The 24,807-nt window shown below is 41.7% G+C and overlaps 1 protein-coding gene across 1 annotated transcript in view; it reads left to right on the top strand.

Annotated features, from left to right (window-relative positions):
- Nucleotides 1–24,807, top strand: part of ADGRV1 (adhesion G protein-coupled receptor V1) — a 253,099-nt gene that overhangs the window by 119,708 nt on the left and 108,584 nt on the right. The window contains exons 76-83 of the mRNA XM_088653182.1: nt 720–891; nt 2,370–2,612; nt 4,925–5,332; nt 5,950–6,134; nt 6,591–6,828; nt 7,876–8,015; nt 9,767–9,927; nt 12,907–13,007. Of these exons, the coding sequence (XP_088509308.1) occupies nt 720–891; nt 2,370–2,612; nt 4,925–5,332; nt 5,950–6,134; nt 6,591–6,828; nt 7,876–8,015; nt 9,767–9,927; nt 12,907–13,007 (1,648 nt within the window). The remainder of the gene's footprint in view (nt 1–719; nt 892–2,369; nt 2,613–4,924; nt 5,333–5,949; nt 6,135–6,590; nt 6,829–7,875; nt 8,016–9,766; nt 9,928–12,906; nt 13,008–24,807) is intronic.

Genomic DNA, 24,807 nt, shown 5'->3' with positions numbered 1-24,807 from the left:
GGAACTTTTATCATAAATCTTTGGCTTTCAGATGCTCTAATAGTTTACTGCAATTTGGCAAACTTGCCTCATAAATTTAGAATATGATTTAAGTCAGTCAGTCGGTCTACCAGAACTGAACAGAAATGAGAGAATTAAACACTCTACCAACCTAACTCATATACATAATAGCTGAGATGTGAAATTAATTTCCTTGCTTTTTGCACACACTTGTGATTTATGGCTTACTTCACTAAGTAAGGTGCAATGGTCAGCTGATTAGGGTTGGAGGTTGTGGGTTCTGGCTTTGCTTCATCTCAGGCTCAAAAGTAGCCTTGCTGCCATCCATTTTTAATTGGGGATCAAATAAATTGTCCTGGTGGTATTATTGCTATCATTCATTGATTCATTACCCACTCTTCACCCTAAAGTCCTAGGATGAGTTACAGCATCAAGCTCAAAAGCAGCTAGATTTTGTGCTATACCCCATCCTGGGACCTTAAGGAAGAAGGGCAGGCAACATATACAAATTAAATCCAATTGGCTCCTGTAAGATGTATCAGAGCAGCTTTAGGAAGTAATGCCATGAAAAGAATGTCTTTCACTTTCTTTGAAACATTTTGCTGTGCAATGTTACATTTGGAATGCAGGAGAAAATGTGGGTGGGTAGATAGCCTGGCTTTGATTTTCCTAATGTCTGCTTCTGTCATTGCGTTTATTCTGGTTTGCTTTGTTGATAGGGCTTTCGAAGATGTGAAAATCTCCTGGCGCGTGACCTTTAACAGAACATCTGTTGTCCTGCAGAAGGATGGCACAAATCTGGCAAATGAACTGGTGGCTGTCCTAGGGGTCGCCACTTGCAATGCTGGTCAAACAAAATGCACAATTTTTATTGAGATAAAGCCTGATAATGTGAGTACTGGTTATTTCAGATTGGCTGCTTAGAAAGACAGCATGTTTATCTCTCCTCACTACCCCCCTCAGGGCATAAAAAGAAATAGGGTGTAGCAAGGGGAGGTGTGGGGGGCGGGGCAGGTGCTTCCTTGCTGCACCATCAGACTATCACTGAGCTACTGGCCCTGATACACCATCAGCTCACACTTAGGAAAGGGTCCTATATACTGGGTCTTCTTTGTCATACTTTCTGTGCAGTGACATCCATGAAATTCCACACATGTACAGAAATAACTTTGAAAAATTCTAGAGCTTTAGCCATTGGACTGTTGCTCACCCCAAAGGGAAGCTCTTGACTAGCTAGCATGCATACCCTATAGAATGAGATGAATACCATTCTTATAGCAGCTTCCAGGATTACCTCACTTTTTGAAATTGGTACCCATGCTGTGGCCAAACGGAAATGTTTATGGGAAATCTGCAAGCAGGATTCAAGCACAGAAACACTCTCACCTCTTGTGGTCCCCAGCAACTGGTATTCAGAAGCATTATTGCCTCCAACCATGGAGGCAGAACACAGGCATCATGGATTGTAGTCACTGAATGCCTTAGCTTTCATCCTCTATGGAAGTCTTTGAACTTAAGGCTCAAAGACATCCAAGCTATGCTCTAAAAAGTAAGATCTTTGCAAGTCCTCCTTCCTTGCTGAGTACCGCTGCCTTACTGCCAACAGTCTCCCTATTTGTGCTGGGAGTAATAAAGGCTACTTATTTAGAACATATTTAAAGTGGAATTGTGGACTTGAAACATTTTTGCAGAAAAATCAGAGATCATTCAACTGCAATTTGGGGGAGGGATAAAGATTGCATATCAAACGTATCCTCTAAAGCCATGCTTCCATAGATTTCTAGGGAGCTGAAATGCTTTCAAATGAAGATATGCATCAATACAGTATGTAGTAGAGAATATTTGTCATCAGAATTTTTTTTACATGCACTTTCATGTACAAGTGCTTTAAAATCCATTTCAGACTGAAAATTGCAACATTTGGGGGGTTTCATGGCATTTTCTTTTAAGTGCATATTTAAACCTTGGAGAGAATCATACTTTGAAGCCAAGGATGAAAGGACATAAAAGTAGTGCTTGTTACGATTGTTTCAAAGGAGGGGCTTGTTTTCTTTCCCAGGCTTGGGATGCTAACTGCAATGATTCTCATGCCAATGGGTGATTTGAATGGCTTGGATGAGAGAGGTATAGGAGATCCTGGAAACAGTAACCTCAGATTCCAAAGATATAAAGATGACAGACATATTCACTCAAACTGTTTTCAGGACCAGCCTGTCTCAGAAATCTTTGTGGAACTGATCCCTTGATTTGAAATGCATGATATACAAATGTATTCTCTAATAGAGCAAGACATGGTTCAAATGCACATTTAATGATGTTCCTTTTGGCATCAGTATTTACAGAGTTCTGAGTATCCTTTTGATTTTCAGGAACCTGAATTTGAAACCTATTTTTTTGTGGAGCTCTACGAAGTGGGTGCAGGAGCAGAACTGAACAATAGTGCCAGATTTGCCTACATAATAGTCCCAGAAAGTGACTCTCCTCGGGGTCTGATCTACTTTGCTGTGGGGTCTCGTCTGGCTGTGGCCCATAAGAAGACCACTTTAATTAGTCTTCAGGTGATTAGAGATTCTAGCACAGCACTTGCCATCTCAGTTGGCTACAGTACTCAGGTAGGACTAATGCATGAATGTATATAATATCTTCATTTCTTCTTTAATGCAAAGAAAAGAGTTAGCATGTGTTTGCTTTTTGCAAGAGTTCTACAATACAGATTACAGCAATAGCATGCTGCAGCATGGATTTCGTCAGGGCTATTTTTCTAGAAAAAGAGGTGCCGGAACTCACCAGGAACACCTCCCTCCTTCTCTTATAAATGGCATTGGCGTCCACCTGAGAGGTTAGGGTTAGGGTTCTGCTAGTTCCAACTGGAAAAAGCCCTGGGTTTCTTCCCCTTATTATTGGATGGTGAGATAGCGACTGTTGCACATCATCCAGGAGCTTCATTGCTAAGCTGGGGTTTGAGCCAAGGTTTCCCTAGTCCAAATCCCATACTTCATCAGCTATGCAATGCTGACTCTTGCAAGAGTAAACTGTGACCTGTGTCTCACTGTCGTCAGTTGTAGCAACTCTCTTGATTTTGAATGGTAGGCTACCATCAGGTTTACCACTCAGAGAATGAGTTTGATACTAGTCTATAGGACAGGGTCCCCAAACTACGGCCCCCGGACCGGATGCGGCCCAATTGGCCTCCCAATCCAACCCGCGATGACCCCCGCTGCCCGCTGCCGCCGGTGGCGATCTTCAAAATCAGCAAAAAATCGCTGAAAATCCTTTGTGCGCATGCGTATGGGCCTCTCCCGACCCAGAAGAGGTCATTTCCGATGCACTTCCGGGTCGGGGGAGGCCCATACGCATGCGCACAAGCGATTTTCAGCGATTTTTTTCCGACCATGTGCATGTGCGCATGCGCACGGGCACGCACTCCCCCGCCCTCCGGCCCGCTGTGCGCGCACTCCCCTACCCTCCGGCCCGCCGCGCGGTTGGCGCGGCGGGCACCGGCCCGAAGCCCGGTAAGTCTGGGGACCCCTGCTATAGGATGATGGTCTGATTCAGTGCAACATAGTTTCAAATGTTCTGCTTTGTTTATTAAGTGTCCTTGAGTTACTTTTGCACACTTGATTTGTCACTGTGTTTTTTCCCCTGGAGATACTATATTACAGGCATGTACAACAGGTACAACAGGTAGATCATGATCTACCGGTAGATCACTGGAGTTCTGCAGTAGATCACTGGTAGATCATTGGCTCCCCCCAAAGAAGCTGAACAACTGTGTCTACCCTAAAAAAAGCTCAACATTTTACCTCATCCCTGAAAAAACTCAACAACTTTGACTTGAAACACCCCCCCCCCAAAATTGTCCTTTCTCCTTCCTAAAAAAATTCAACAACTTTGACCTGAACCCCCCAAAAGGGGGTAGATCACTGCCAGTTTTTAACTCTTTGAGTAGATTGCAGTCTCTTGGGAGTTGGCCACCCCTGCTATATTATACAACTGTGTGCATGCTAGGAGAAACGGCATTTTCGCAGTGTCATGATGCTAATACATAAGAATCAAACTATGAAAATTGCAGGTAGATGATCATTTGCCTCATTTAGATCACACACACTGCAACCTCCGTGGTCTTAACAAGCATGCATGGCAGAATGCCAAAGCATGAAGGAGATTAGGGAAAGGAAGTCAAGTAGGAGGCAGGAAGAACAATGAATTTGCTTTGAGATCCTTATCCCATTCTCAGCGTTTGCATACTGTATTTACTTTTCTTGCAAATAGTTTTAGATGGTTGGTTTTTTTTTTTAAAAAAATCACTCCCTACTTCCTTCATTCTTGCTGGTCTCACTGACCCATCTGGAAGGGGCAAATAAACAGTTGTTTCTGCCAGTAACTGACAGAGGCAATGACTTTGTTCTTTAACATGTCAGTTCCCGTAAGTAACCATTGGTTAACCTACTTTTATCAGGCATGGCTGAACTATTACAATTTTTAGTTAACCAGGAAATGTACTTCGCTAATCATCATTAAGAGCAGTGGCAACAGTTGCCCCCATACTCTGGTGGAGTATTGATGCTTCACTTCTGTGCCAAGCTCATCCATCAAATCTTGCTAATCCCCATTTGACATGTGTTCTGGTACTGTCTTCTCCTGACGCAGACCACACAGTTCAGAAAGATGTATGTTACAACCCAGCCTAACATGATACATCATTGACTAGCCAGTTTGAAACCTAGCACTTTGTTAGAAATATTTTTCCAAACACGTTTTCCAGCATCGTCCTGGTTAATTTTATTTGAGGTCAAGATAAAAAAAAAGAAAAATGCATTTTAAAATGTTCATAATTTGAAGCAAACCTGGCTTTTGCACAGTATTGCTTAATCCTTACCTAGAGCTTGCTTGCTAGCTTATTTATTTATTTATTTATTTCAAGGAGCTGATGAGGCCTGAAGCTCTTGGCCGCATAATGATATCACCAGCCATTTCCGGGCAAGATTTTGCCAGATCTGAAGGAACGTTGTCCTTTGCATCTGGGCAGAGAGATGCTGTTCTGGATATAACACTCACTCCGGATACTGGATCCTTAAATCCATTTCCTAAACGTTTCCAGGCTGTGCTTTTCAATCCTACCGGTGGTGCCAGAGTTGATGACATCTATGGTATTGCCAACATCACCATTGTGTCTGATTCAAACTCTCAAGCAGTCTGGGGTCTGGCTGATCAGTTGTCCCAACCACTTGATGACATAATTTTGAACAGAGTCCTCCAGTATTTAAACATCAAAGTGGTCACAGAAAGTACAGAAGAGCAGCTTGCTGCAGTGATGCACATCATTGATAAGGTACATATGCAGATGTTCCTTTGGCCCTGATGAATGGACCCTAGACATGGGCATGGATGCTTGCAACTTCTTGGGGGATGTAAGATGATCTCAATGATAAACAGCAGCCATGGCTCTGTGGGGAAATGCTGTTTGATTCTTAAAAAACCAGAACTGACTGAGTATGTTTTAATCTTGTACTGAGAAATGTATCTTTGCTGACTGACGGTCGAATAAAGAATGATGATGATGATGAACTGACAGTATTTTGTAACAAGAACATACTAGGAAAGTATTTCCCAGCCTGCTTCTTATATGAGAGCTGTTGGTTCAAATGCCCAACTCAGATAGTAAGTTGGGGTGGGCAATATTGTATGCTGTGATAGAGCCAGTATTCAAGCCTGTAAGGGAACTTGCACTGGCCACTTGAGGGAACTTAAGGTCAAGACCCTTACATAGGAGGGGGGGAATCAGTGGGGTTCACCTCCAAACAATGTCTTTAGGATAAGAGTACTGGTTGGCTTTGTCTTGCAGAATCTTAATTCTAATAAACTAGTTTGGGTATGGAAGGAAAGTGTGATTGCTACCTGTACACATGGAATAGTTTTTATTCTTTGACCATTTTTTTGTTCCCTAAGATAATATCTGAAGGGGAGAAGCAGGCACTCACTGATAAAAATCGAAGTCTCTTGTATGAGATCCTCTGTGCACTTATTAACCCAAAACGTAAGGATACTCGAGGCTACAGTTTCCTTGCTGATATTACTGAGAAATTCGCCTTTTCTCTTCCTATTGGAGTATTGTGTGGATCGCAGGGTGAACGGTAAGTCTTTCCACATGAGCCAGGAATATTTCTGAAATCGAACTGGATGTTGATGCCCACTTGGAATTCTGTCTACGCATAATAGCCCTGTGGAACTAGAGATCTTAATATGTGAAGTGAGCAGAGTAAGCTCTTTTTTAAAAAACAAAACTGGCATGCTATGAAATAAACAACACATGATTGTTTTATTCAAATGGATTGATATGATGGATTGATCATATGCCAAAATGCAGCTCAGGAATGTTTGGTTTCTTTTTCTCTCATATTATCAAAACTTCTGCATTAATGCTTGGAGACATATTAGTAATTAATAATATATGAAACAGATCAAGTTAATAGGCCAATAATAGGCTAATAAAGGCATTAAGACAAGCATTATTCAGCACACGTTTCTTTCGCAGGTAGCAAATGGCTTTTCCACTTCTTGAGAGTGTCGCTCCTTTTCTGTTTTAACAGGGGCAAAACAATCCTTGACCATTGCCCTTACATCGTCATAATGGCCCATCACTGGTATCCACAGCAAATCAATGGGCACAGATTTGATGGGAAAGATGGCGACTTCATCAGAGTTCCTGAACATTTGTTGGAAGTTTCTCATTCTGAAAATGAAAATTGTAGGTTCATTCAAGTCACTGAGTATAGTAGCCAGCAATGGTTTATAATGGGTGATAAAGGAACTGCCCTAAAAAATAAGGTATGTTTGTTTTTTTAAATTGTCTCTAGTAAGTTCAAAGCTGCTTATATGGAGTTGCCAGGAATCTCCCGCCCAAGCATTGATCAGGTCCACACGCTCTTAGTTTTGCTGCTGCTATAAGATTAGTTGCTCCCTGCTTTTAAATCTAGACATGTGTTTGGTTTTTTTAATAAGTACTTAAAATAGTTACCACCTGGAAGAGCAACCATATTAATATGGAGCAGAATAAACACAGAGACCATGGTTGTTTCTTTTTGTCTTTAGTAATATGTGTGTATAGCATAACAACCTTATTTTAGAGCAGGGGCTTTTTGAAGGTAAATGTATCTAAACAATAATTGACCTGTATGTTTGGCCTTCACATGGCACGTGGTTAGATAGAGTCTGGCAGGTAGCCCCATCAGAAAAACTATCTCACCATACCAAGTTTGCAAGGGGCAACACAAAAAAGACTGGTTCTGTGCTTTATTCTTTGACTTTATCTATCAACAGTGAGACTTATGCCCCCTCCCACAGCTCATACAACTTTCTGGAGAGGTCTTAATGTAGCCAACCCTGTGTAAAGTGACAAACCCATTGCAAATGTTATGTAAATATTTTTATGCTAAAAATTAATAAAAATATTTGGGGAGGGAATTGAACTGTTTGTTCGATTTATATATGCTTTATTTATGTACACATGGTTTGAGGATGAACTTAGCTGGTGGTGTTATGGACACCTAGTAACCATGGAGTCCGTATTCATATTCTCCTACCATATGACTGAAGTGGAGTTTGGGCTTCTCTCCCTTAGAAAGTAGAGGAAGTTCCAAGTATGTCAGTAGCTGAGCATATATTTATGCATTATGAGGTCCCAGGTATGGTGCCCAGCAGCTTCAGTGTCTGAGGTGGTTTGGATGGGAAAGACCTTGCCCTAAGTCTAAGACCTTGACAAAACTGCTGCCTATGATAAATTGACTAGAGGTCTGGCTTTGTATATTTAGTGTACAAATGAGGATTCTGTGAGTGGTTTTTATAGGAAATAAATCTCCACTTTGCCCATTTCAGATTTTTTCAATGAGTTTGAAGAGTCAGAGTCCTCTTCTACTGAAAGATAACAATGAGGTCACCTATCGGATTTATTCTACAGACAGCAGAATTGTCCCACACAAGTCTTTATGTCTCCTCTGGAATCAGGCTGCTGAAAGGTATATTTTCTCATTCTTGGCTGCACTGAGAAGACTTCAGCCAGGAAAGGCAACCTAAAAATGATATATACCCATTTATATCTCAGGGAAGCATAAAAATGTAATGGTCTATTTAGAAGCAATTCTTCATAAAAAAACAAAACAAAAACATTTTCATTGCTTTGAGTTGGGACTAATACTTTTAAATAGTCAAAATTACTATTCAGATTTAGATTATTTCTGGACCAGAATCTCTTCAATGCTCTGGGAACAAACCTGGTCTGCAAACATTTGTAGAAAGCATCACTGATCTATGTTGGTATGCCAAGCAAGGGCTAATTTGGCACTGCTGCAGTGAGAGAGAAGCACAATAATAATTGTCTATGAATTAACAATGAACCCTACCCTATTCCATGAGGTAAGAGAGTATCCCTGGGAAGGACTTCTCTAGACTTGGAGCAAGACCAAGTATGCTATCCTGGATCATTATGCCAGGCTTCAGCATGGACCTGGTTAGGCTTGGCATGGGATCAGTGATAGCACACCAGAGCTTGCAGTCTCTTTGGCATATCAACACATATTTACTTCATCTACTTGAGTTAATTTGCCAGGCCTCATATCAGCTACATTTTTAGACGTTCCTTGCCTGACAAGTTCTCCAAAATTATAAAATCCAAGAATCTGCCACCAGAATCTTGTCAGGATGTTCTACACACGAGTAGAACCTTGGCAGAGACACATGCTGGTAGATTGTTCGGGAGCTTCAAAAGCATTCTTAGAACCATAGAGTTGGAAGAGACCACAAGGGCCATCCAGTTCAACCCCCTGCCAAGCAGGAAACACCATCAAAGCATTCTTGACATATGCCTGTCAAGCCTCTGCTTAAAGACCTCCACCACACTCCTTGGTAGCAAATTCCACTGCCGAACAGCTCTTACTGTCAGGAAGTTCTTCCTAATGTTTAGGAATGTTTTCCTCACCCCAAACATCATGGTGATTGATGCCAGAAGACATCAGCACACTTCATGGATCCGCAGAGGTTTGCGCAGTTGCATAACAGAACTCAGTAGCACAACATTTGACTAATCCACTTTATTCACATATAAACATACAGAGCACTGCAACATGGCTCCCCCTCCCTCTATCATTAGACAGCAAAGAGAAAGAACAAAGGCCAATAGTCCCACTTCAGGAACACAGTAAGACAAACATCCTATTTATGTCACTTCCCATTCCTGTGGAAAGTAAACACATACCGTCATGTGATAGACAACAAAACCATGACTGGACACGGGGAATGAATCTACAAAAAATCTAACCTGCCCCCCCTCCTGCCCTGTGAGGTTAGACCTTAACCTGTTCAAAGTCTATCCTTTCTTTTAAGAATAAATGAAGAGCTTACTGGATCAGGCCATCTAGTCTAGCATTCTGTTCTCGCTGTGCCTACAACAGGAAGCCACAAAGCAGGACCTGACTACTTGCGATTCCCAGCAACTGGCATTCAAAGGCCTACTGCCTCCAACAAATTTTGCATAGATAATCCCGCATTCTCAGTCACTCATTGCCACAGAAAGTATTTCCCTTTGGCACATGTAATAGGTGCATTAACTCTTACTTGGGAGGAGTTGGGAAAGTATGTTATCCTCATGTTGGAGCCATTTCTGTGCCCACAACTCAAAGTATTCCACATTTGATCATGTTTGCATTATGATTATTGATTTCCAGACTAAAGACTAATGAATTAACATCGTTGACCTTTGTTTCCTCTGTAGCTGGTTGTCTGACAGTCAGTTCTGCAAAGTGATAGATGATTCCTCAGATTACGTGGAATGCTCCTGCTCGCACATGTCTATTTACGCAGCCTATGCACAAACAGACAGCTTGTCTTCTTACAACGACGCTTTCTTTTCATCTGGTTTCATCTGCATTTCTGGTCAGTCGATAACATTATTATTTTTTACATTTATGAATTGTGCGCTGGTTTTTTTAAAGCAAATAATGCATAAAAATATTGTTTCTGGAATGAACTGAATAGCAGAAAGCACATAGGCCATGACCCAAAGGCCTGATTCAGCACACACAGTGGAATATTTGGCTCTCCCCCTCTGCCCCTGGAATCCCAGATCTCAATGCCTTATCACAAATGGCTTTCAGAACTCCCCTCGGTTTTTAAGAGAGATTTGTGGTGCAGCATGGAGGACTAAGTCATACAAGACCAAACCTCCCTTGGGCACATGAAATTAGTTATGTGCTTCTTTTGAATCCAAGACAGAATAAGGTATTACTCATAATCAAACTTGAAAGGAGGACATGCCCGAATATAATAATCCCAGAATTTCTGCTGTCTTGAACTTTGAACCAAAGGGTAAAAATAAATCTTGGATTCATGTAGTTAACAGGAACTAGCAACCCTTAGGCTGCAATCCTAAATACACTTTACAAAGGGAGTAGGCTTACTTTTGAATAAACATGCATAGAATTGCACCGTTTGAGTGAAATCAAAGGGGATCACACTTTGGTAAATTGATTCTACAGTTGTGCAAAGTAGGCCAAGCTTTATCTTTTGACTTGTAGACATATACAGCTTCTTCACACAATAGGTTGGATCCCGTCCTGCTGTTCAGTGGGCAGTAGGGGTGCGTTTCTTTTCAGAAAAGACCCAGATCCAGACAGAGATGCTTGCTCTGTGAACATGGATGCACCTACAAGCAGAAGGCAATTTTCATTTATTCCCCCTCCCCCAGCAGCTCTCTTCTTCAGACCTGATTATCCAGAGCAGATTTTTGGGACCATAGGAGGCTGCAGGGTGGAAGAGGAACGGGCAGAAATGGCCTTTCCCCTCACCTTCCTGACTTCTGCCTTTGGGAGCATCCAGTTCACAACTCTGAATTCAAGACCTTATATTTTAGTTGCCAGCCTAATATTTCTAACTGTAACCCTACAAATGTAGCGGGCTCAAAATGAATAAGCAGAGTAAAATTCATTGGCCAAATCTTATCCACCCCAGCAGTTTGTCCTATTTAAATAGGGTCACCATATTTTGAAGAGCAAAAAAGAGGACGTGGAGCCCCCTCGCCTTCCATGGTGTGTGTGCACTGCGGATCCTATTCCATAACAACAACAACTTTATTATTTGTACCCCACCCATCTGAATCGGTTGCCCCAGCCACTCTGGGCAGCTTCCAACATATATAAAAACAAAATAAAACATTAAACTTTCAAAAACTCCGCTATATAGGGCTGCCTTCAGGTGTCTTTTAAAGGTCATATAGTTACAAAAACAAAATACAATATGAAGGTCCAAGCAGTATGGTGATCAAAGGAAAGAAGCAAAGCTTTTAGGGGGGAAATGGGGTGCCAAGTGCTTCAGCCATTACCCTCACCCCAACCCCCAGCACTTCCTTTGCTAGGTTCTTCAGTCTGCTAAGATTTCAAGATGTATAAACACACACACACACACACACGGAGGGAGGCCTTTCCCTGACCTTTCATGAGAGCTGTGTATTTTAACTTACATTCAAGAATTGTGTTAAGAGGTACCCAATGTGATTTGAGTAGTCTCTGCACTAGCTATCCAATAGCCCACTGGTCTTAGATGGAGGAGGGTGGGTACAGTAGGTGCAGTCCACCCCGGGTGTCATCCCTGAGGGGGGGGTGACATTGCCCCCCTGGGATGTTTGCCGCCCCACCCCATGGGATGCTCACTTCTCACTGAGAGAACTTGGGGGGGGGGATCCTCTTTGAAGTATAGGTGAGTTCCCACAAAGCAAGACATAGTGATAACAGCAAGAACCTTTATTGAACTACATAGCTGGGAAACAGGGGCAAAGCAACTGCTTATATACATTCCTGGAAGCCTGGGCCACTCCCAACATGATTGGCTATCTACTCTTCCAAGCTGCAAATCACGACTCGGAATTCAAGGACCAATGGCAGAGGCCCAAATCCTGAAATGTTCTGTGATTGGACATCATGTATCGAATTAGAACACAGGAGCTCATATTCCTTAGTCCAGACTTCAAGCTCAGGCAAACACAGACCACTGAATATATAACACTCTTTACCAGCAAGCTCTCTCTCTCTCTTTTCTTAGGTCTTTCTAATATTGCAAAATAGAGTCAACTTAATTGCAGTCAATGGATAATGCACTAGTTTGGGGTGGGGATCCTGGCACTGAGGCACGCAGAGTATGTGGGAGACCCTAAAGCAGGGAAGGGGGGGAAGGGAGACACAGAGAGAGAGACCTGCTAAGGGAGATGCCAGCAGAGACCCCCTCAGGAAGTCTTTTCCTGGCTGCTCACGGACAGCTTATTGGGCATCAGCATGGCCAACAGCTCAGAGAGGTCTAGGTAGCAGCCTTCAGTCTGCCTTTACATGATGAGCCCAATCCCAGCATCCACCATCCGGGTGCACCATAGGGATAGGAAAAAGTAAAGAGTGATATTCATACACACACTTCCTGGCTCTGTTTGCAAAAACCCAGACACTATGACAAATTTTAAAAAATCTGCCCAGACTGAAATTTTACCCCTGAAAAGAGGTGTCGGGAAAAAGAGGACGTATGACAACCCTATCTTATTACATTTGTGTGCTGCATAAAGGTGCTTTATTGAAACAGTCAATGTTTGTGCATGAATACATTCTAGCACTAAGAATTTCCATAATGTATCAATGACTCTCCAGGAAAAGGTAAACACTGAAATATCTCAGAAGCAGGGAGAGATGAAAGGCTGCCCTGGAGTTGTAAGCAGTGATGCAGTAACTTTGAAATGGGTCTTGTGAAATGGTCTAAATTAAATGTATGGTAGATTAAGGTTCTTGCTTATTTCATAGTTCTGTGGCTACTTTATAATTTGGCCTATTGCCAAATAACAATCTTAGTATAACCCCTGCTTTTCTTTTGTTGAAACAGGTTTGATCTTGGCTATTTGTTCACACCTGTTTTGTACCAGGTCTTCAATGTTTGCAGCGAAACTCCTTACTCATATGATGGTTGCCTGCCTGGGTACTCAGGTAGGAACATGCTGAATACAAAAGCTCCCATTTATCCTGAGTCCCTGCTTCCTGTTCCCACATATGTTGAATCTGACTGTTTCTTGTGTGAGTGAAAGGCACTCTATGTATGGGCAAAGACAGCCCTACTAGGTGGTTTTGCCAGGGTGCAAGCAGATTCTAGAGTACCGTTTATTTCTTGCAACTATGTAGGTTCTTGAATCTCTTGATTGAATACAACAGTTATTTCACTTTTTAGAATGCTATAAAAATGCAGGGTTCATGGGAATAGCTAAGATTCAGATTCCTTTTGAAGGAAATTTTTTTGGAACATTCTCCCTCACACCAATGTTGTGGCTATTTTTGCTTTCTATCCTTTATCCTTTTCTTCAATCCCCAGAACAGCTTACAACACCTAAAAACATGGGATATAACTGTCTTTCTAAAAGGGGTTATCTGGTGCCTTAAATCAGTGTTTCTCAACCTTTTTTGGGCCACGGCACACTTGTTCCGTGAAAAAAAATCACGCGGCACACCACCATTAAAAAAGTTAAAAAAATTAACTCTGTGCCGCCCTATATGAGCGCTCGGCGGCTTTCGATTGGGTGCGGAAGACCATAGACAACTAAGTCAAAGGGACGCTCGAGGAGGAACCATAGAGATAAAAGAGAGAGCGGAGAGTGGTGGTGGTGCGGGCGGGGCAGGCAGGCGGGTTATGACAGGAATCGCCGCCATCTTGTGAAGGGCGCGCTCAAACGCAGCCATGCTGAGAAGGTTCTCCGCTCCGTACGGTAGTTCTGCAAATCACCCTTCTCGTCGCCGCACACCAGCCAGCGTCTCGCGGCACAGTAGTGTGCCGCGGAACAGCGGTTGAGAAACGCTGCCTTAAATATGGCACTCCATTCTGACCACAAGGATTTTGATATGGGCAAAGAACAAAGAGCATCACGAAAAATGATCTGAGGACACAGCAGAAGGAATGAAGGACCGAAGCCAGCTGAGCTTCTCAGTTATTTGAGCAGCTGAAAAACTCTTGCCCACCCCCTTAGTTGTATTCCTGTAGGCAGGCATATGAGAGTTGGCTTATTGGAATGGACATAGAAGCTAAGTATGTACAACTCAGAAAAGTTAAGTGGTCTGTATCCTTAGCTCTGGATGGATGGTATAAAATATGTATGCAAACCACGGTTACTTTACTATAGATATGAAGCTCCAGTTAACTGACAGTTAACTATTGGTAGCCTAAAGAAAACTGTATCTTATGTTTGAATATACAGTGGTACCTCGGTTTATGAACACAATTGGTTCCGGAAGTCTGTTCATAAACTGAAGCGTTCATAAACTGAAGCGAACTTTTCCATTGAAAGTAATGGAAAGTGGATCAATCCGTTCCAGACGGTCCGCGGAGTAACCGTTCATAAACTGAAGCGAACTTTTCCATTGAAAGTAATGGAAAGTGGATTAATCCGTTCCAGACCGGTCCGTGAAGTACTTAAACTGAAGCGTTCATAAACTGAAACATGGGTGTAATTGGTTCCGGAAGTCTGTTCATAAACTGAAGCGTTCATAAACTGAAGCGAACTTTCCCATTAAAAGTAATGGAAAATGAATTAATTAGTTCCAGATGGGTCCGCGGTGTTCATAAACTGAAGCGTTCATAAACTGAAGCGAACTTTCCCATTAAAAGTAATGAAAAGTGAATTAATCCGTTCCAGATGGGTCCGCGGCGTTCACAAACCGAAAATTCATAAACCGAGGTGTTCATAAACCGAGGTTCCACTGTATGTACAATCCCTTCTAATAGCTAATACAATGTAATGTGTAGGGAAAGCCAGCCTCCAATGGAAAGGTAGATAATGGATGACTCCCCCTCCGCTTGAAAAAGTGCTGATCTTTCAGCAAAAAATATACATCTTACCCCTAAATCCGTCTCTGTACCATAGTATTATGAGGTAGTTAACATAACACTCCCCCCCCAAAAAAAGAGAGAAAATGATTTGGGGTGGGGGTGGGTTTCCAGGTGCATCAATTTAATTTTTCTGTGGGGTAAAGTGGGTGACAAGGATTATTTAATCTAGAATTATTGCATAGAAGAGCAAGCCTACTGAGGCAGATTCAGCATGACTTCTGGAAAGTGAAATATTGTCTCTTTAAACCATCTAGGCTTTCTTTCTTTTTTTAAAAAAAGAATGTCAGCAAATATGTAGGTAAAAGTTAATAGGAAGGCTGTGTATACATTAGCAGTTCAAAATGCAGCAAGTTTGTTTTCCCCTGCTGCTGCATTTCAAGTCACATTGCATGTTGGTGCTGACCTTTAAAGCCCTAAACGGCCTCGGTCCTGTATACCTGAAGGAGCATCTCCACCCCCATCATTCAGCCCAGACACTGAAATCCAGCTCCAAGGGACTTTGGGCAGTTCCCTCAATGCGAGAAGTGAGATTACAGGGAACCAGAGGGCCTTCTCGGTAGTGGCACCTGCCCTGTGGAATGCTCTCCCATCAGATGTCAAGGCAATACTGTAAGCAACCATCTTACTGTTAAAAGACATCTGAAGGCAGCCCTGTTTAGGGAAGTTTTTAATGTATAATGCTGTATTGTGTTTTTAATATTCAGTTGGGAGCTGCCCAGAAAGGCTGGGGAAACCCAGCCAGATGGGCGGGTTATAAACAATAAATTATTAGTATTATTTAGTATTATCAGAGAGATGTAATGTTGATTGCCTGTTGGGCTTTCCCTCATCCAAACTCCTGTTTGTGAAACTGTCATCTGAGCATGTGTACAATAGCTTTCTCAAATGTATACATCTCAGCCAAACTGCAAAGTGAATGTGGCTTAAGTTTTCCAAATTGGATGGTAGCTGGTTAGCATAGTATGAAAATCATTTTAAAAAATGAAAACAAAAATTAAGTAAAAAATAAATAAAGTGAAATGCCTTGTTTGTTAAGGGGACTGAACATAAACTGGTGTTCAATTGGTGTTCTTTAATTAAGATTTCAGTTACATTAGTTTTAATGGGTTCAGAAGCAATTGAGCTGGTATAGCCTAAAATGACCATAGCCTAATGACAAATTCATCCAGAGTCTCAGCTCTCAGAAGCTTTTTTTGTGGTCAGCTGCATTGATTAATCAGGACACATTTGCATCTGTTCATCTGTTTATGTGAAATTCCTGTTCTTTTTAATTAAGTTAGAACAATAAATGTTATCTGGATTGTGCCATTGTTTTCCTTTTGTGAATGTATTAAAGAGAGAAAAAAGGGGGAAACAAAAAAACAAGAACACCAGCACTACAACAAACATAAATGTATGCTTCTTAATTTGCCCATGCAGATCATGATATGTCCAAATAGATTTCAGAATGAAGCTGGCGAGTATAGAAAGTACTTTCAAATGTAGCAAGGACATTAAGGTCTTCAAACTATAGCATAGTAGATGGTGCCTATTTATCCTTTCAAGCTTTAAATAATACATCTCTTAGCAACCACAAGAGCTTGTAGAGTCTGTGTTTGCTGTCCTTTTGTTAATCCCCATGTTACAGGAATATAATTTTAATTTGGATGACAAATTTGGATTATGTCAATTGTACTACAGTATGAAGCATGGCTTTGTTTTAAATTGTATGAGGCATACTAGTGAGTATGGAAAGTTGTATAGTCTTCATCAGGTTTTTTAACTATTAGAGATTCTATGGCTCTATGTTTCTCTGAGAATACTTGAATTTTCAGTTGTGGAATGAATTAGGTGGTTATTGTGGCATGTTTTAAATTATAGATGGGTATTGACTACCAAAACCTGCAGGTGGCAGTAAAACCTTTTTTTCCCTTGGTGCTTAAAGAAGTTTGCATTCTGAGTGGAATATGTGATACTGTACAGTGAATTGGGAAGACAAATAAAATGTTAGTTTGTGGGGTGGGGAGAAGAACTTTGTTCCACGATACTATGGCGCACACTTGACTTTTTTTTTCAAAGTTCTTTTTCCATGTGAGATAAGATGGTTGTTAATGAAAATGAATTCTCGTATGCAACAACAAAGCCTGCTTTATGCTTTTTCTCTTGCTAAATGTCCCTTGTTGTGAACTACAGAATCAACCTTGTCATTCAGTAGGCATACTTTAAAACACAGAGGCTTGCCTACTTGGTAAAAACAAGCAATACTGTACACTAAAACTTATCACATCTTGCTGATCTTCAGGAACCAACTATAGACATACCAGCACTCTGAGCTAAGCACCTCTGTTGGTTTTAGGGCACTATTCATAAACATTAATACTCCATTCCTTTGAAAAGGGTACTAGACCTGATATCAACATTTGAGGAAAATATGCTTGAGATTTATATTATTAAGTGGTCTTGTCTGCTTGTGTTAGATGGTAAGTTAAAAGGTAAAGGACTCCAAATGGTTAAGTCCAGTCAAAGACGACTATGGGGTTGCGGTGCTCTTCTTGCTTTCAGGCCAAGGGAACCAGCGTTTGTCCACAGACAGCTTTCTGGGTCATGTGGTTTGAGGAATTTTGTTTCATTTTACTAGAAGACTGTATCTAGGTATAATTCCATTGGATTAGCCTACATTTTCATCTAAGAGATACTGATTAAAGCTGACATTTTATATAATTTCCCTTCTTTTCAAAGAGATTTCCTTTTCAAGCAAGTAACACAACCAGGTAATACAACACAATACTGAGAATATAAGACTGTTGTGCAAGTATACACAGAATCCAAAGGGAAAGTACCTGTTTAATATGGCAAAAGCTGAATATTTTGTTACAACAGGAGTTGGTATGGGCCTCTTTCATAACAGCAAAAGTCATTTGGAAACAATCATTTCTAGTTTCTTGTACTATCCGGTTGAGCAAGGGTACGAAGCAGATAGGAAAATGCAACAAAAAACATTCTGAATTCAGTCTCTGTGAAGGAAGATTTCCTGCCTTTTGTACTTCAAGCAGTTTCAAAAGGGTGTCATGAATCCCTTAGAGGTGTCATGAAGAGGCAGTAAGAGGTTGTTAGTAGGAAGTGGTTGGGGAGCTAGATCTGGTGGACTCTGGAGAGGGTCCCAGCAGGGTGAGAATAGTGGATTCCAATTCCAAGAGATGTCTGAGGAGGGTCAGAATGGGTAAGGGGGGGGGGGGCTTCCGGTTGACCGCGCCATCTTTGCTCAGATGGGGGTCCGATCAGCGGAGCGGACCTCGGCGCTTCAGAGGTGGAGGGAATTGCTCCAGCGAAGCAAAACCTCCTTAAAAGCCCCAAATCGAGCTTTTTGGGGACGGATTTTGCCTGGCGGCACCAAAAGCGGGCTCTCTCCTCCCCGGATCGGCTTTGTTTAAGCCCCCGAGAGCGAGGAGGTGAACCGCGGCGGACAGGCTGACACTGCTGCTCTGAGAGCGCGAAGCTGCGAGTCTGGGAAGTGGAGGCGGCCAATTCTTCCAAGAATAATTAGCAAATGAATAGACTGTGAGTAATTTGGATTGTTTGGAATTTAAATTAAGGCAATTTGGATTTGGGAGAGAGGGGGAAAAGAGGAAGCCACCCCCCCCCACGGTAACATAAGAGACAGTAAACAGAAACCCGAAGCCGTAAACAGAAGATCTTAACTTAAAAGGATCCCTCAAAGGCATCAAAGAGAATCTCCCCTAAATGCAGGGTGAAAGGGGAGAGAGACTGTGATTGTGAGTGCCCTGCAGCAAGAGGTAAAGACTAAGAAAAACCTTTCTTTTCCTCGGGAGCCGGCAGCCCAGACAACCCAGTGAGTTGATCAGGATTTATAAGTCAATTTTTATTTCATTGTATTTCTGAACTTTGTGGAAATTCTTTTTTGGTTTAAATGTTTGTGAAATGTGAGTTCGAACTTTATTGTCAATAAGACTTGAAGAATGCAGCCAGCTTGTTAAAATGGAGTCGAGAAAATAAACTGTGATCATATTCCACCCCACGTGACAAGTTTTGACCTTGGCAGGATTGAACTATGTCAACAAAAAAGTGTTCCCCTGAGTTCCAGCGGTCTGTTTTGACCTTAATGTGGGAAACAAGAATAGAACTATGTCAAGAGGAGAAAAAACGGCAAGAGTTACAGCAACAATTTCAGATGGTGATGGCAGAATATGATTTTCTAGAAGATGAAGCTTTTGAAACTGAAAAAGATGAATGTGAGAATGACAATGATGGTGACTGTGATTTGGAAGAAAAAGATGAAGATGAGGACTGTGATGATTCAACACAAAATGAAGCACACCACGAAAAAAATGATGACTTTACTCTACAAAAAGTTGGATGGAGTGCCCTGCATTTGAGGGGGGCACGATTGGTATTATTGGAACTCCAGAACACCCACAGGGAAGAAGGAAAAAATATGCAGAGAAGAGAAGAAATTCAGGGGTCTTGTATGGAGGCCTGGATGGCAAAAGACTGTAAACAGGGGGTGGGGTGAAGGGAAAGTGATGTTGTGATTATAAGGATGGATTAACAGGTTTATAACTGGTCTGCTGATTATGGAATTTGCTGGATTGGGGGGGTGGAGCCGGTAATCGGGGATGTAAGGTTAAATTGAGAATAGTTATAGTTTTAAAAGTGAATGGATTTTGGAAAAATGTGAAAATATGGAGGCTTATAGAGGGAGTAAAAATTAGGCACGGGAAGATAAAATGGGAGTTTGATTTTTCAGTGATTTGAACATTAGGTGAAAATGATAACAATTGATTTATAAGTTGTATAAGATATAAAGGTGTATTTTTATAAAGTAAGAAACTGTTAAAGATGATAAAAAAGGGGTGAAAACCGGGGAAGGGGGGGGAGGGGAAGCCCACAAAATATGGTTTTACAATTATGAATGTAAGAAATTTTTTTTCTGTTTTGTACTGTTCTTTTTCTCTTTTTTTGCTCTTTCTTTTTTCTCTTTTTTCCTATTTCATTTTTTTTCTTTTTTTTGGTATGACAATAGATGGTTGGATGGATGTCCTCCTGCGTACTGCCCTGGTTTGCTGGAGATCCCTGGTGGCAGGGGGGGGCTTTGGGGTCAGGGGAGGGGGAGGAGGACAGAAATCCAAGCATAAAATGGACCATCTCTGACTGTTCACCTACATGGGATACTTCTGTGGCAGGGGAGGATCCATGTGGGTGGGTGGGAAGGAGGTGGAAAAGGTGTTTATGTATGTACCGTTTTTTTTTTTTTTGCAGTTTGTAAAATTAATAAAAAGTATGTTTAAAAAAAAAACAGAATGGGTAAGGGGGCAAAGATTCGCTCTCCAAAAGAGGCCCAGGCAAACTCTAAGAAGTGCCTCCCATTACCTCTCTTCCAGACTTGCCCACCCATAGCTTCTCCAGCCAAGTAGCCACCCCCAGCACCTTCTTCCATTACCCAGGAGCCTCTCCTTGATGCCAAGCCAGCACTCACCCTGCCTCCATTGCCTAGGCTATGGAGACGCACACAAACCTCACCTAGCCAACCCACTAGGAGTGCCCATTTGCCTGCACTCCAGTCACATGCTGTGGAAAATGCTGTGCTCGCCCTCTCCTTCAAAAGGAAGGTACAGGGGGATGTCCCTTGTTGCCTAGCAGTGACCTTGACCTCTCATGTAACTGCTGATCCTTGCAACCTGCAACTTGCCTTATGTCCCACTCTTAATCTGAAAGCGAAAGCCATTGGCAAAAGCAGAGTTGTGAGTTCCAGTTCCCCACTGGACAAAGAGAGCCAGGACAAAGAGATACATTGCCCTTTAGAGGTACTTACCCATAGTTTGCTTCCCTGGTTTTTTACAATGTGGTAGTCAGAAATGGTTGATAGAAAACTGTAGGCTGTTTCTTCCTATATCAGCAGCTATTGTTTCTGTGTCTAGATTCTTCCCACTTCCTCTTTGTACCAAGGACCTGGGGTTATAACAGACACCAATATTCACATCAAAAGTCTGTTCCTTGATGCAAGACTGACAAAAGGTACATATAACAGCTTGAGAGAACCATAGCTGTGGATATGGGTCTGTTGAGAGTAGAGGTAACTGGATAAAACTGTAGAATGAGTGACCTAACCTGTGGTTCCGCTGGGTTACAGACCTCTCTATTCAGCCATGTAGGTTAGCTTTCATCAGAGCAAAGAAAAAACGTTTGTGAAGTTAATGGAAATGTTGTTTCATTTGGTGATTGCAACATGTGGTACTATGTTTCTAGCACATGGTGAGATGGCATTTCCTTGCTCCCCTGATTTGCTCTTTAAGGTTTAGCTAAAGGGGAAACTATTTACCAATTAGTTACTAACTAGAAATGACCCATATACTGGCTGTGGCTGCATGCAGCCTGCCAGACATAGGAAGAATCTAGCGATGCAATGAGTCAAGTCTTCCCATGACACCATTGTGGGCAGAGCTGTAGCTTAGTTGGAAAGCATGTGCTTTCCATGCAGAAGGTCCCATGTTCAATCCCTAGCATCACCAGGTAGGACTGAGATACCCCTACCGTGTCTGAAACCCTGGAGAGCTGCTGCCAGTCCATGCAGATAATACTGGACCAAGGGTCTGACTCTGAATAAGACAGCTTTCTATGTTCCTATTCCTCTGCGGTTGTGGTTGTGTAGTAAAACCATCCCCTCACATAAACTAGGAAGCTGCCTTATACAAAGTCTGAACATTGGTCCATCTAGCTTAGCATTGTCCACGCTGACTGACATAAACTCCCAAGGATTATTTCCCAGGCCTACTTTGAGAATAAACATTAGCTCTTCTGGATGCAAAGGAGATGCTGAACACTGAGCCAACCAAAATTTAGAGACGACTAATGGCTACAGCCCATGCTGGGCTTTTTAAAGCACTGGCCAAGTAATAAGAGGTCATCTGCTTTCATACAAAGGCCATGGCAAACAAATAAGCGGCAATGGATTAGCAGCAATATGTGCCCTGGTTCAGTTAAATGAATTTGATAGGTCGCAGTGTAGAGCATACAGTTTTTAATACAAGTAATCCTTTCAGACTAGGAGATTTGTGAAGCTTAGGTTGTAAGGATTGGTCTCTGGCAGACAGTGCAGTGCAATAAATCAGATTCCAGTGATAAAATTAGAAACTTGGGACTGTTCATTTTAGACTGTCAGCTTTGTTCTTGTTTAACAGAATATTGTCTGTGTTTTAATATCAGTTAAACAACATGATGCCTGTTTGTGGCCTACTGTCCTTTCATTGTCTTTGTCCTATAGTAAAGTTAATTCTCATACTCCAAAATTCTCTTAGCTCTTTCACCTATTTTATTGTTGTGAAAAGCAAAGTGGTAAAGTTTTCAGTGAATTCATACTGTATTTATAGCTGCCAACTTGCAGCCAATCCACTGCAGAGGCTGCCACCCATTTTCATTCTACATTGGAGTAGCTTCTACTTCTGAATGGAAAAATAGAAGCAATTGACAACAGTAATACAGTATTATTTCAGGATTGAAATTTTGCTTAGTTTTGTCTAACCTGGGAATATTTCATAAACAAAGCTACTTGTTCACTCTGTGGGCATAGCTATTATTTTCAAGCTTGACGTGTCCACTATTGTGTTCTGGATGCATGTCTCTCTCACACATTCTGTGACTTTACCACTGGGTCATATGTGGGTTATGTAGCCAAGCAACAGATTCAGAAAATATCACAAACGCACTGATGAAGGCAGAGTTAATAGCCATGCTTTGGCTATTACTGCAACCTGTCAACCATGTAAGGAAGCCCACTAGGAGCTTGATAAAGTTGCCTACTTGAGACTACACAACTTATTTGGAGGAGTGGGGGTCATCTGGAAGACTACACTATATGGCTGGTAAAGGTAAAGGTGAAGGGACCCCTGACCATTAGGTCTAGTCGTGACCGACTCTGGGGTTGCGCGCTCATCTCGCATTATTGGCCGAGGGAGCCGGCGTACAGCTTCCAGGTCATGTGGCCAGCATGACAAAGCCGCTTCTGGCAAACCAGAGCAGCACATGGAAACGCCGTTTACCTTCCCGCTGTAGCAGTTCCTATTTATCTACTTGCACTTTGACGTGCTTTCGAACTGCTAGGTTGGCAGGAGCTGGGACAAAGCAACGGGAGCTCACCCCGTCACAGGGATTCAAACCGCCGACCTTCTGATCAGCAAGCCCTAGGCTCAGTGGTTTAACCCACAGCGCCACCTGGGTCCCTATGGCTGGTAGACTGTATTAAATGTGATGTTTGGTCATTTATTTTAAAGATTGAAGTGCTGTATTTCAATCCCAGTGGTGTTTAATTTCTTTTATAAATAATTAGAGGAAGGAGTAGAGAATATGCTTTTGAAATTTGCTGATGATACCAAATGGGGTTAATATCTCTGAAGATAGGGCCTGATCCACATACCACACTAAACCAAGCCAATGCTATGAGTCCAGGAAAATACCCCTTGCTTGACTTTTATTTCCTTAAAACTGACTGTGGCCATCTGGTTCAGTCTTTGAGAGAACAATAACTGTCTGCTCCAGTTTTCAGTTTCACTTGAATCCTAGGCCCAACCAGAGCTTGGGAAGAAAGTAAACACACTATTGCCTGGTAGTAATATTGAACTCATTTTCAAGAATTTTTTCCAAGGAGCATGGAATATTCTGTTTCCCAAAATGTAGGCCTGTTTTGCAAAAGAGTTGAAGATAATCAAAGGTACTTTTGTTAATAATAGAGGCAGAAATAACAGGTAATGTGGAGAGTTCACTGTAGAGCCTGCCACCATTTGGTAGCTTTCCAGTTTGTCCTTATTTAACTGCAGTCACAAAAGGTCAGAGAAATAGCCCGGGGATTATGTATGCTTTTCTAATGTCCTGATTGTGTGAAATTAGTGCAATACATTATTGCATACTCAGCAGACTCATGCTTTATACCATAAAGCATATCCCCTAATTCAAAACAGTTTAGTGGATCAATCCATTTTAGCTTTTTACCAGATTCGTTGACATTAACTTGCCAAGATAGACTGGTATTGCCTCCGGCTTTATTTTTCTCTCTTCCCCTCTCCCGCCACCCTTAAGAGGTAAGCATGATAGTGAATATATGCATGGCGTACGGCTGTTGTAGCTTGTGTTCTTGGGGTGATAATTGCTGTGAAATTGCACGGTTCCTGCCTAAGAAGTTGGGCCAAGAAATTGCAGATGGTTCTAAGATACTGCACGCACAACCGTAATTGTACATCCCCACCTGATGTAATTAAAAGTAGACACCAATATTTTAGGAGAAAATAAATTAAATGATTGGGCTGCAGTTCCCGGAAGAGTCCGATTTGCTCATTATATCTGGCTTATTTAAGTTTTTTATTTTTTTAAAATAATAACAAGTACAAGTCAAACAGCATTGAGCAACCTCTATTGCCGGAAATGAAGAGAGTGTTAGATAAATTTTCTTGTTGTGAATAGGTCCAATTACTGCATTATTAATGATATTATTTAAGCACTCATTAAATGTGACATTATTTAATGGGTTCATGTTAGTTTAAAGCCTTCATTATAGGATTGCTATGGGAGGGTTTGCAATCTTGTATTTTTCCATTCAGTTGAAGTCATAGCCCCTGTTGTCCTAAGAATTTGGAAACATCTGACCCAGGTGTTATGCATGTTGCAATGTTGGGCTCCCAGCAATTTTTGCAATCTTAAATGCTTATAATTCTGTGGCAGATTCACCTGCTTCTCTAGTTTCATTTTAAGTAGTGATGTTAATCTGGAGACATCTCTAGGCTCACAGAGTGAATTCCATTGAATATATTTAGTTTCTTGTGATTTCTGTAACTAGCTAGATCAAGTGGGAAGCTTCATTGCAATAGAAATGTTGAAGGCTCCATCTGAAAAGCGTTTGGGCATATGTCTTTAGTTCAGGTGTCCTTA

Source organism: Zootoca vivipara, chromosome 10, assembly GCF_965207765.1.
Source record: "Zootoca vivipara chromosome 10, rZooViv2.hap1.1, whole genome shotgun sequence".
NCBI lineage: Eukaryota > Metazoa > Chordata > Lepidosauria > Squamata > Lacertidae > Zootoca > Zootoca vivipara.
This window is presented reverse-complemented; position numbering and strand designations above follow the sequence as displayed.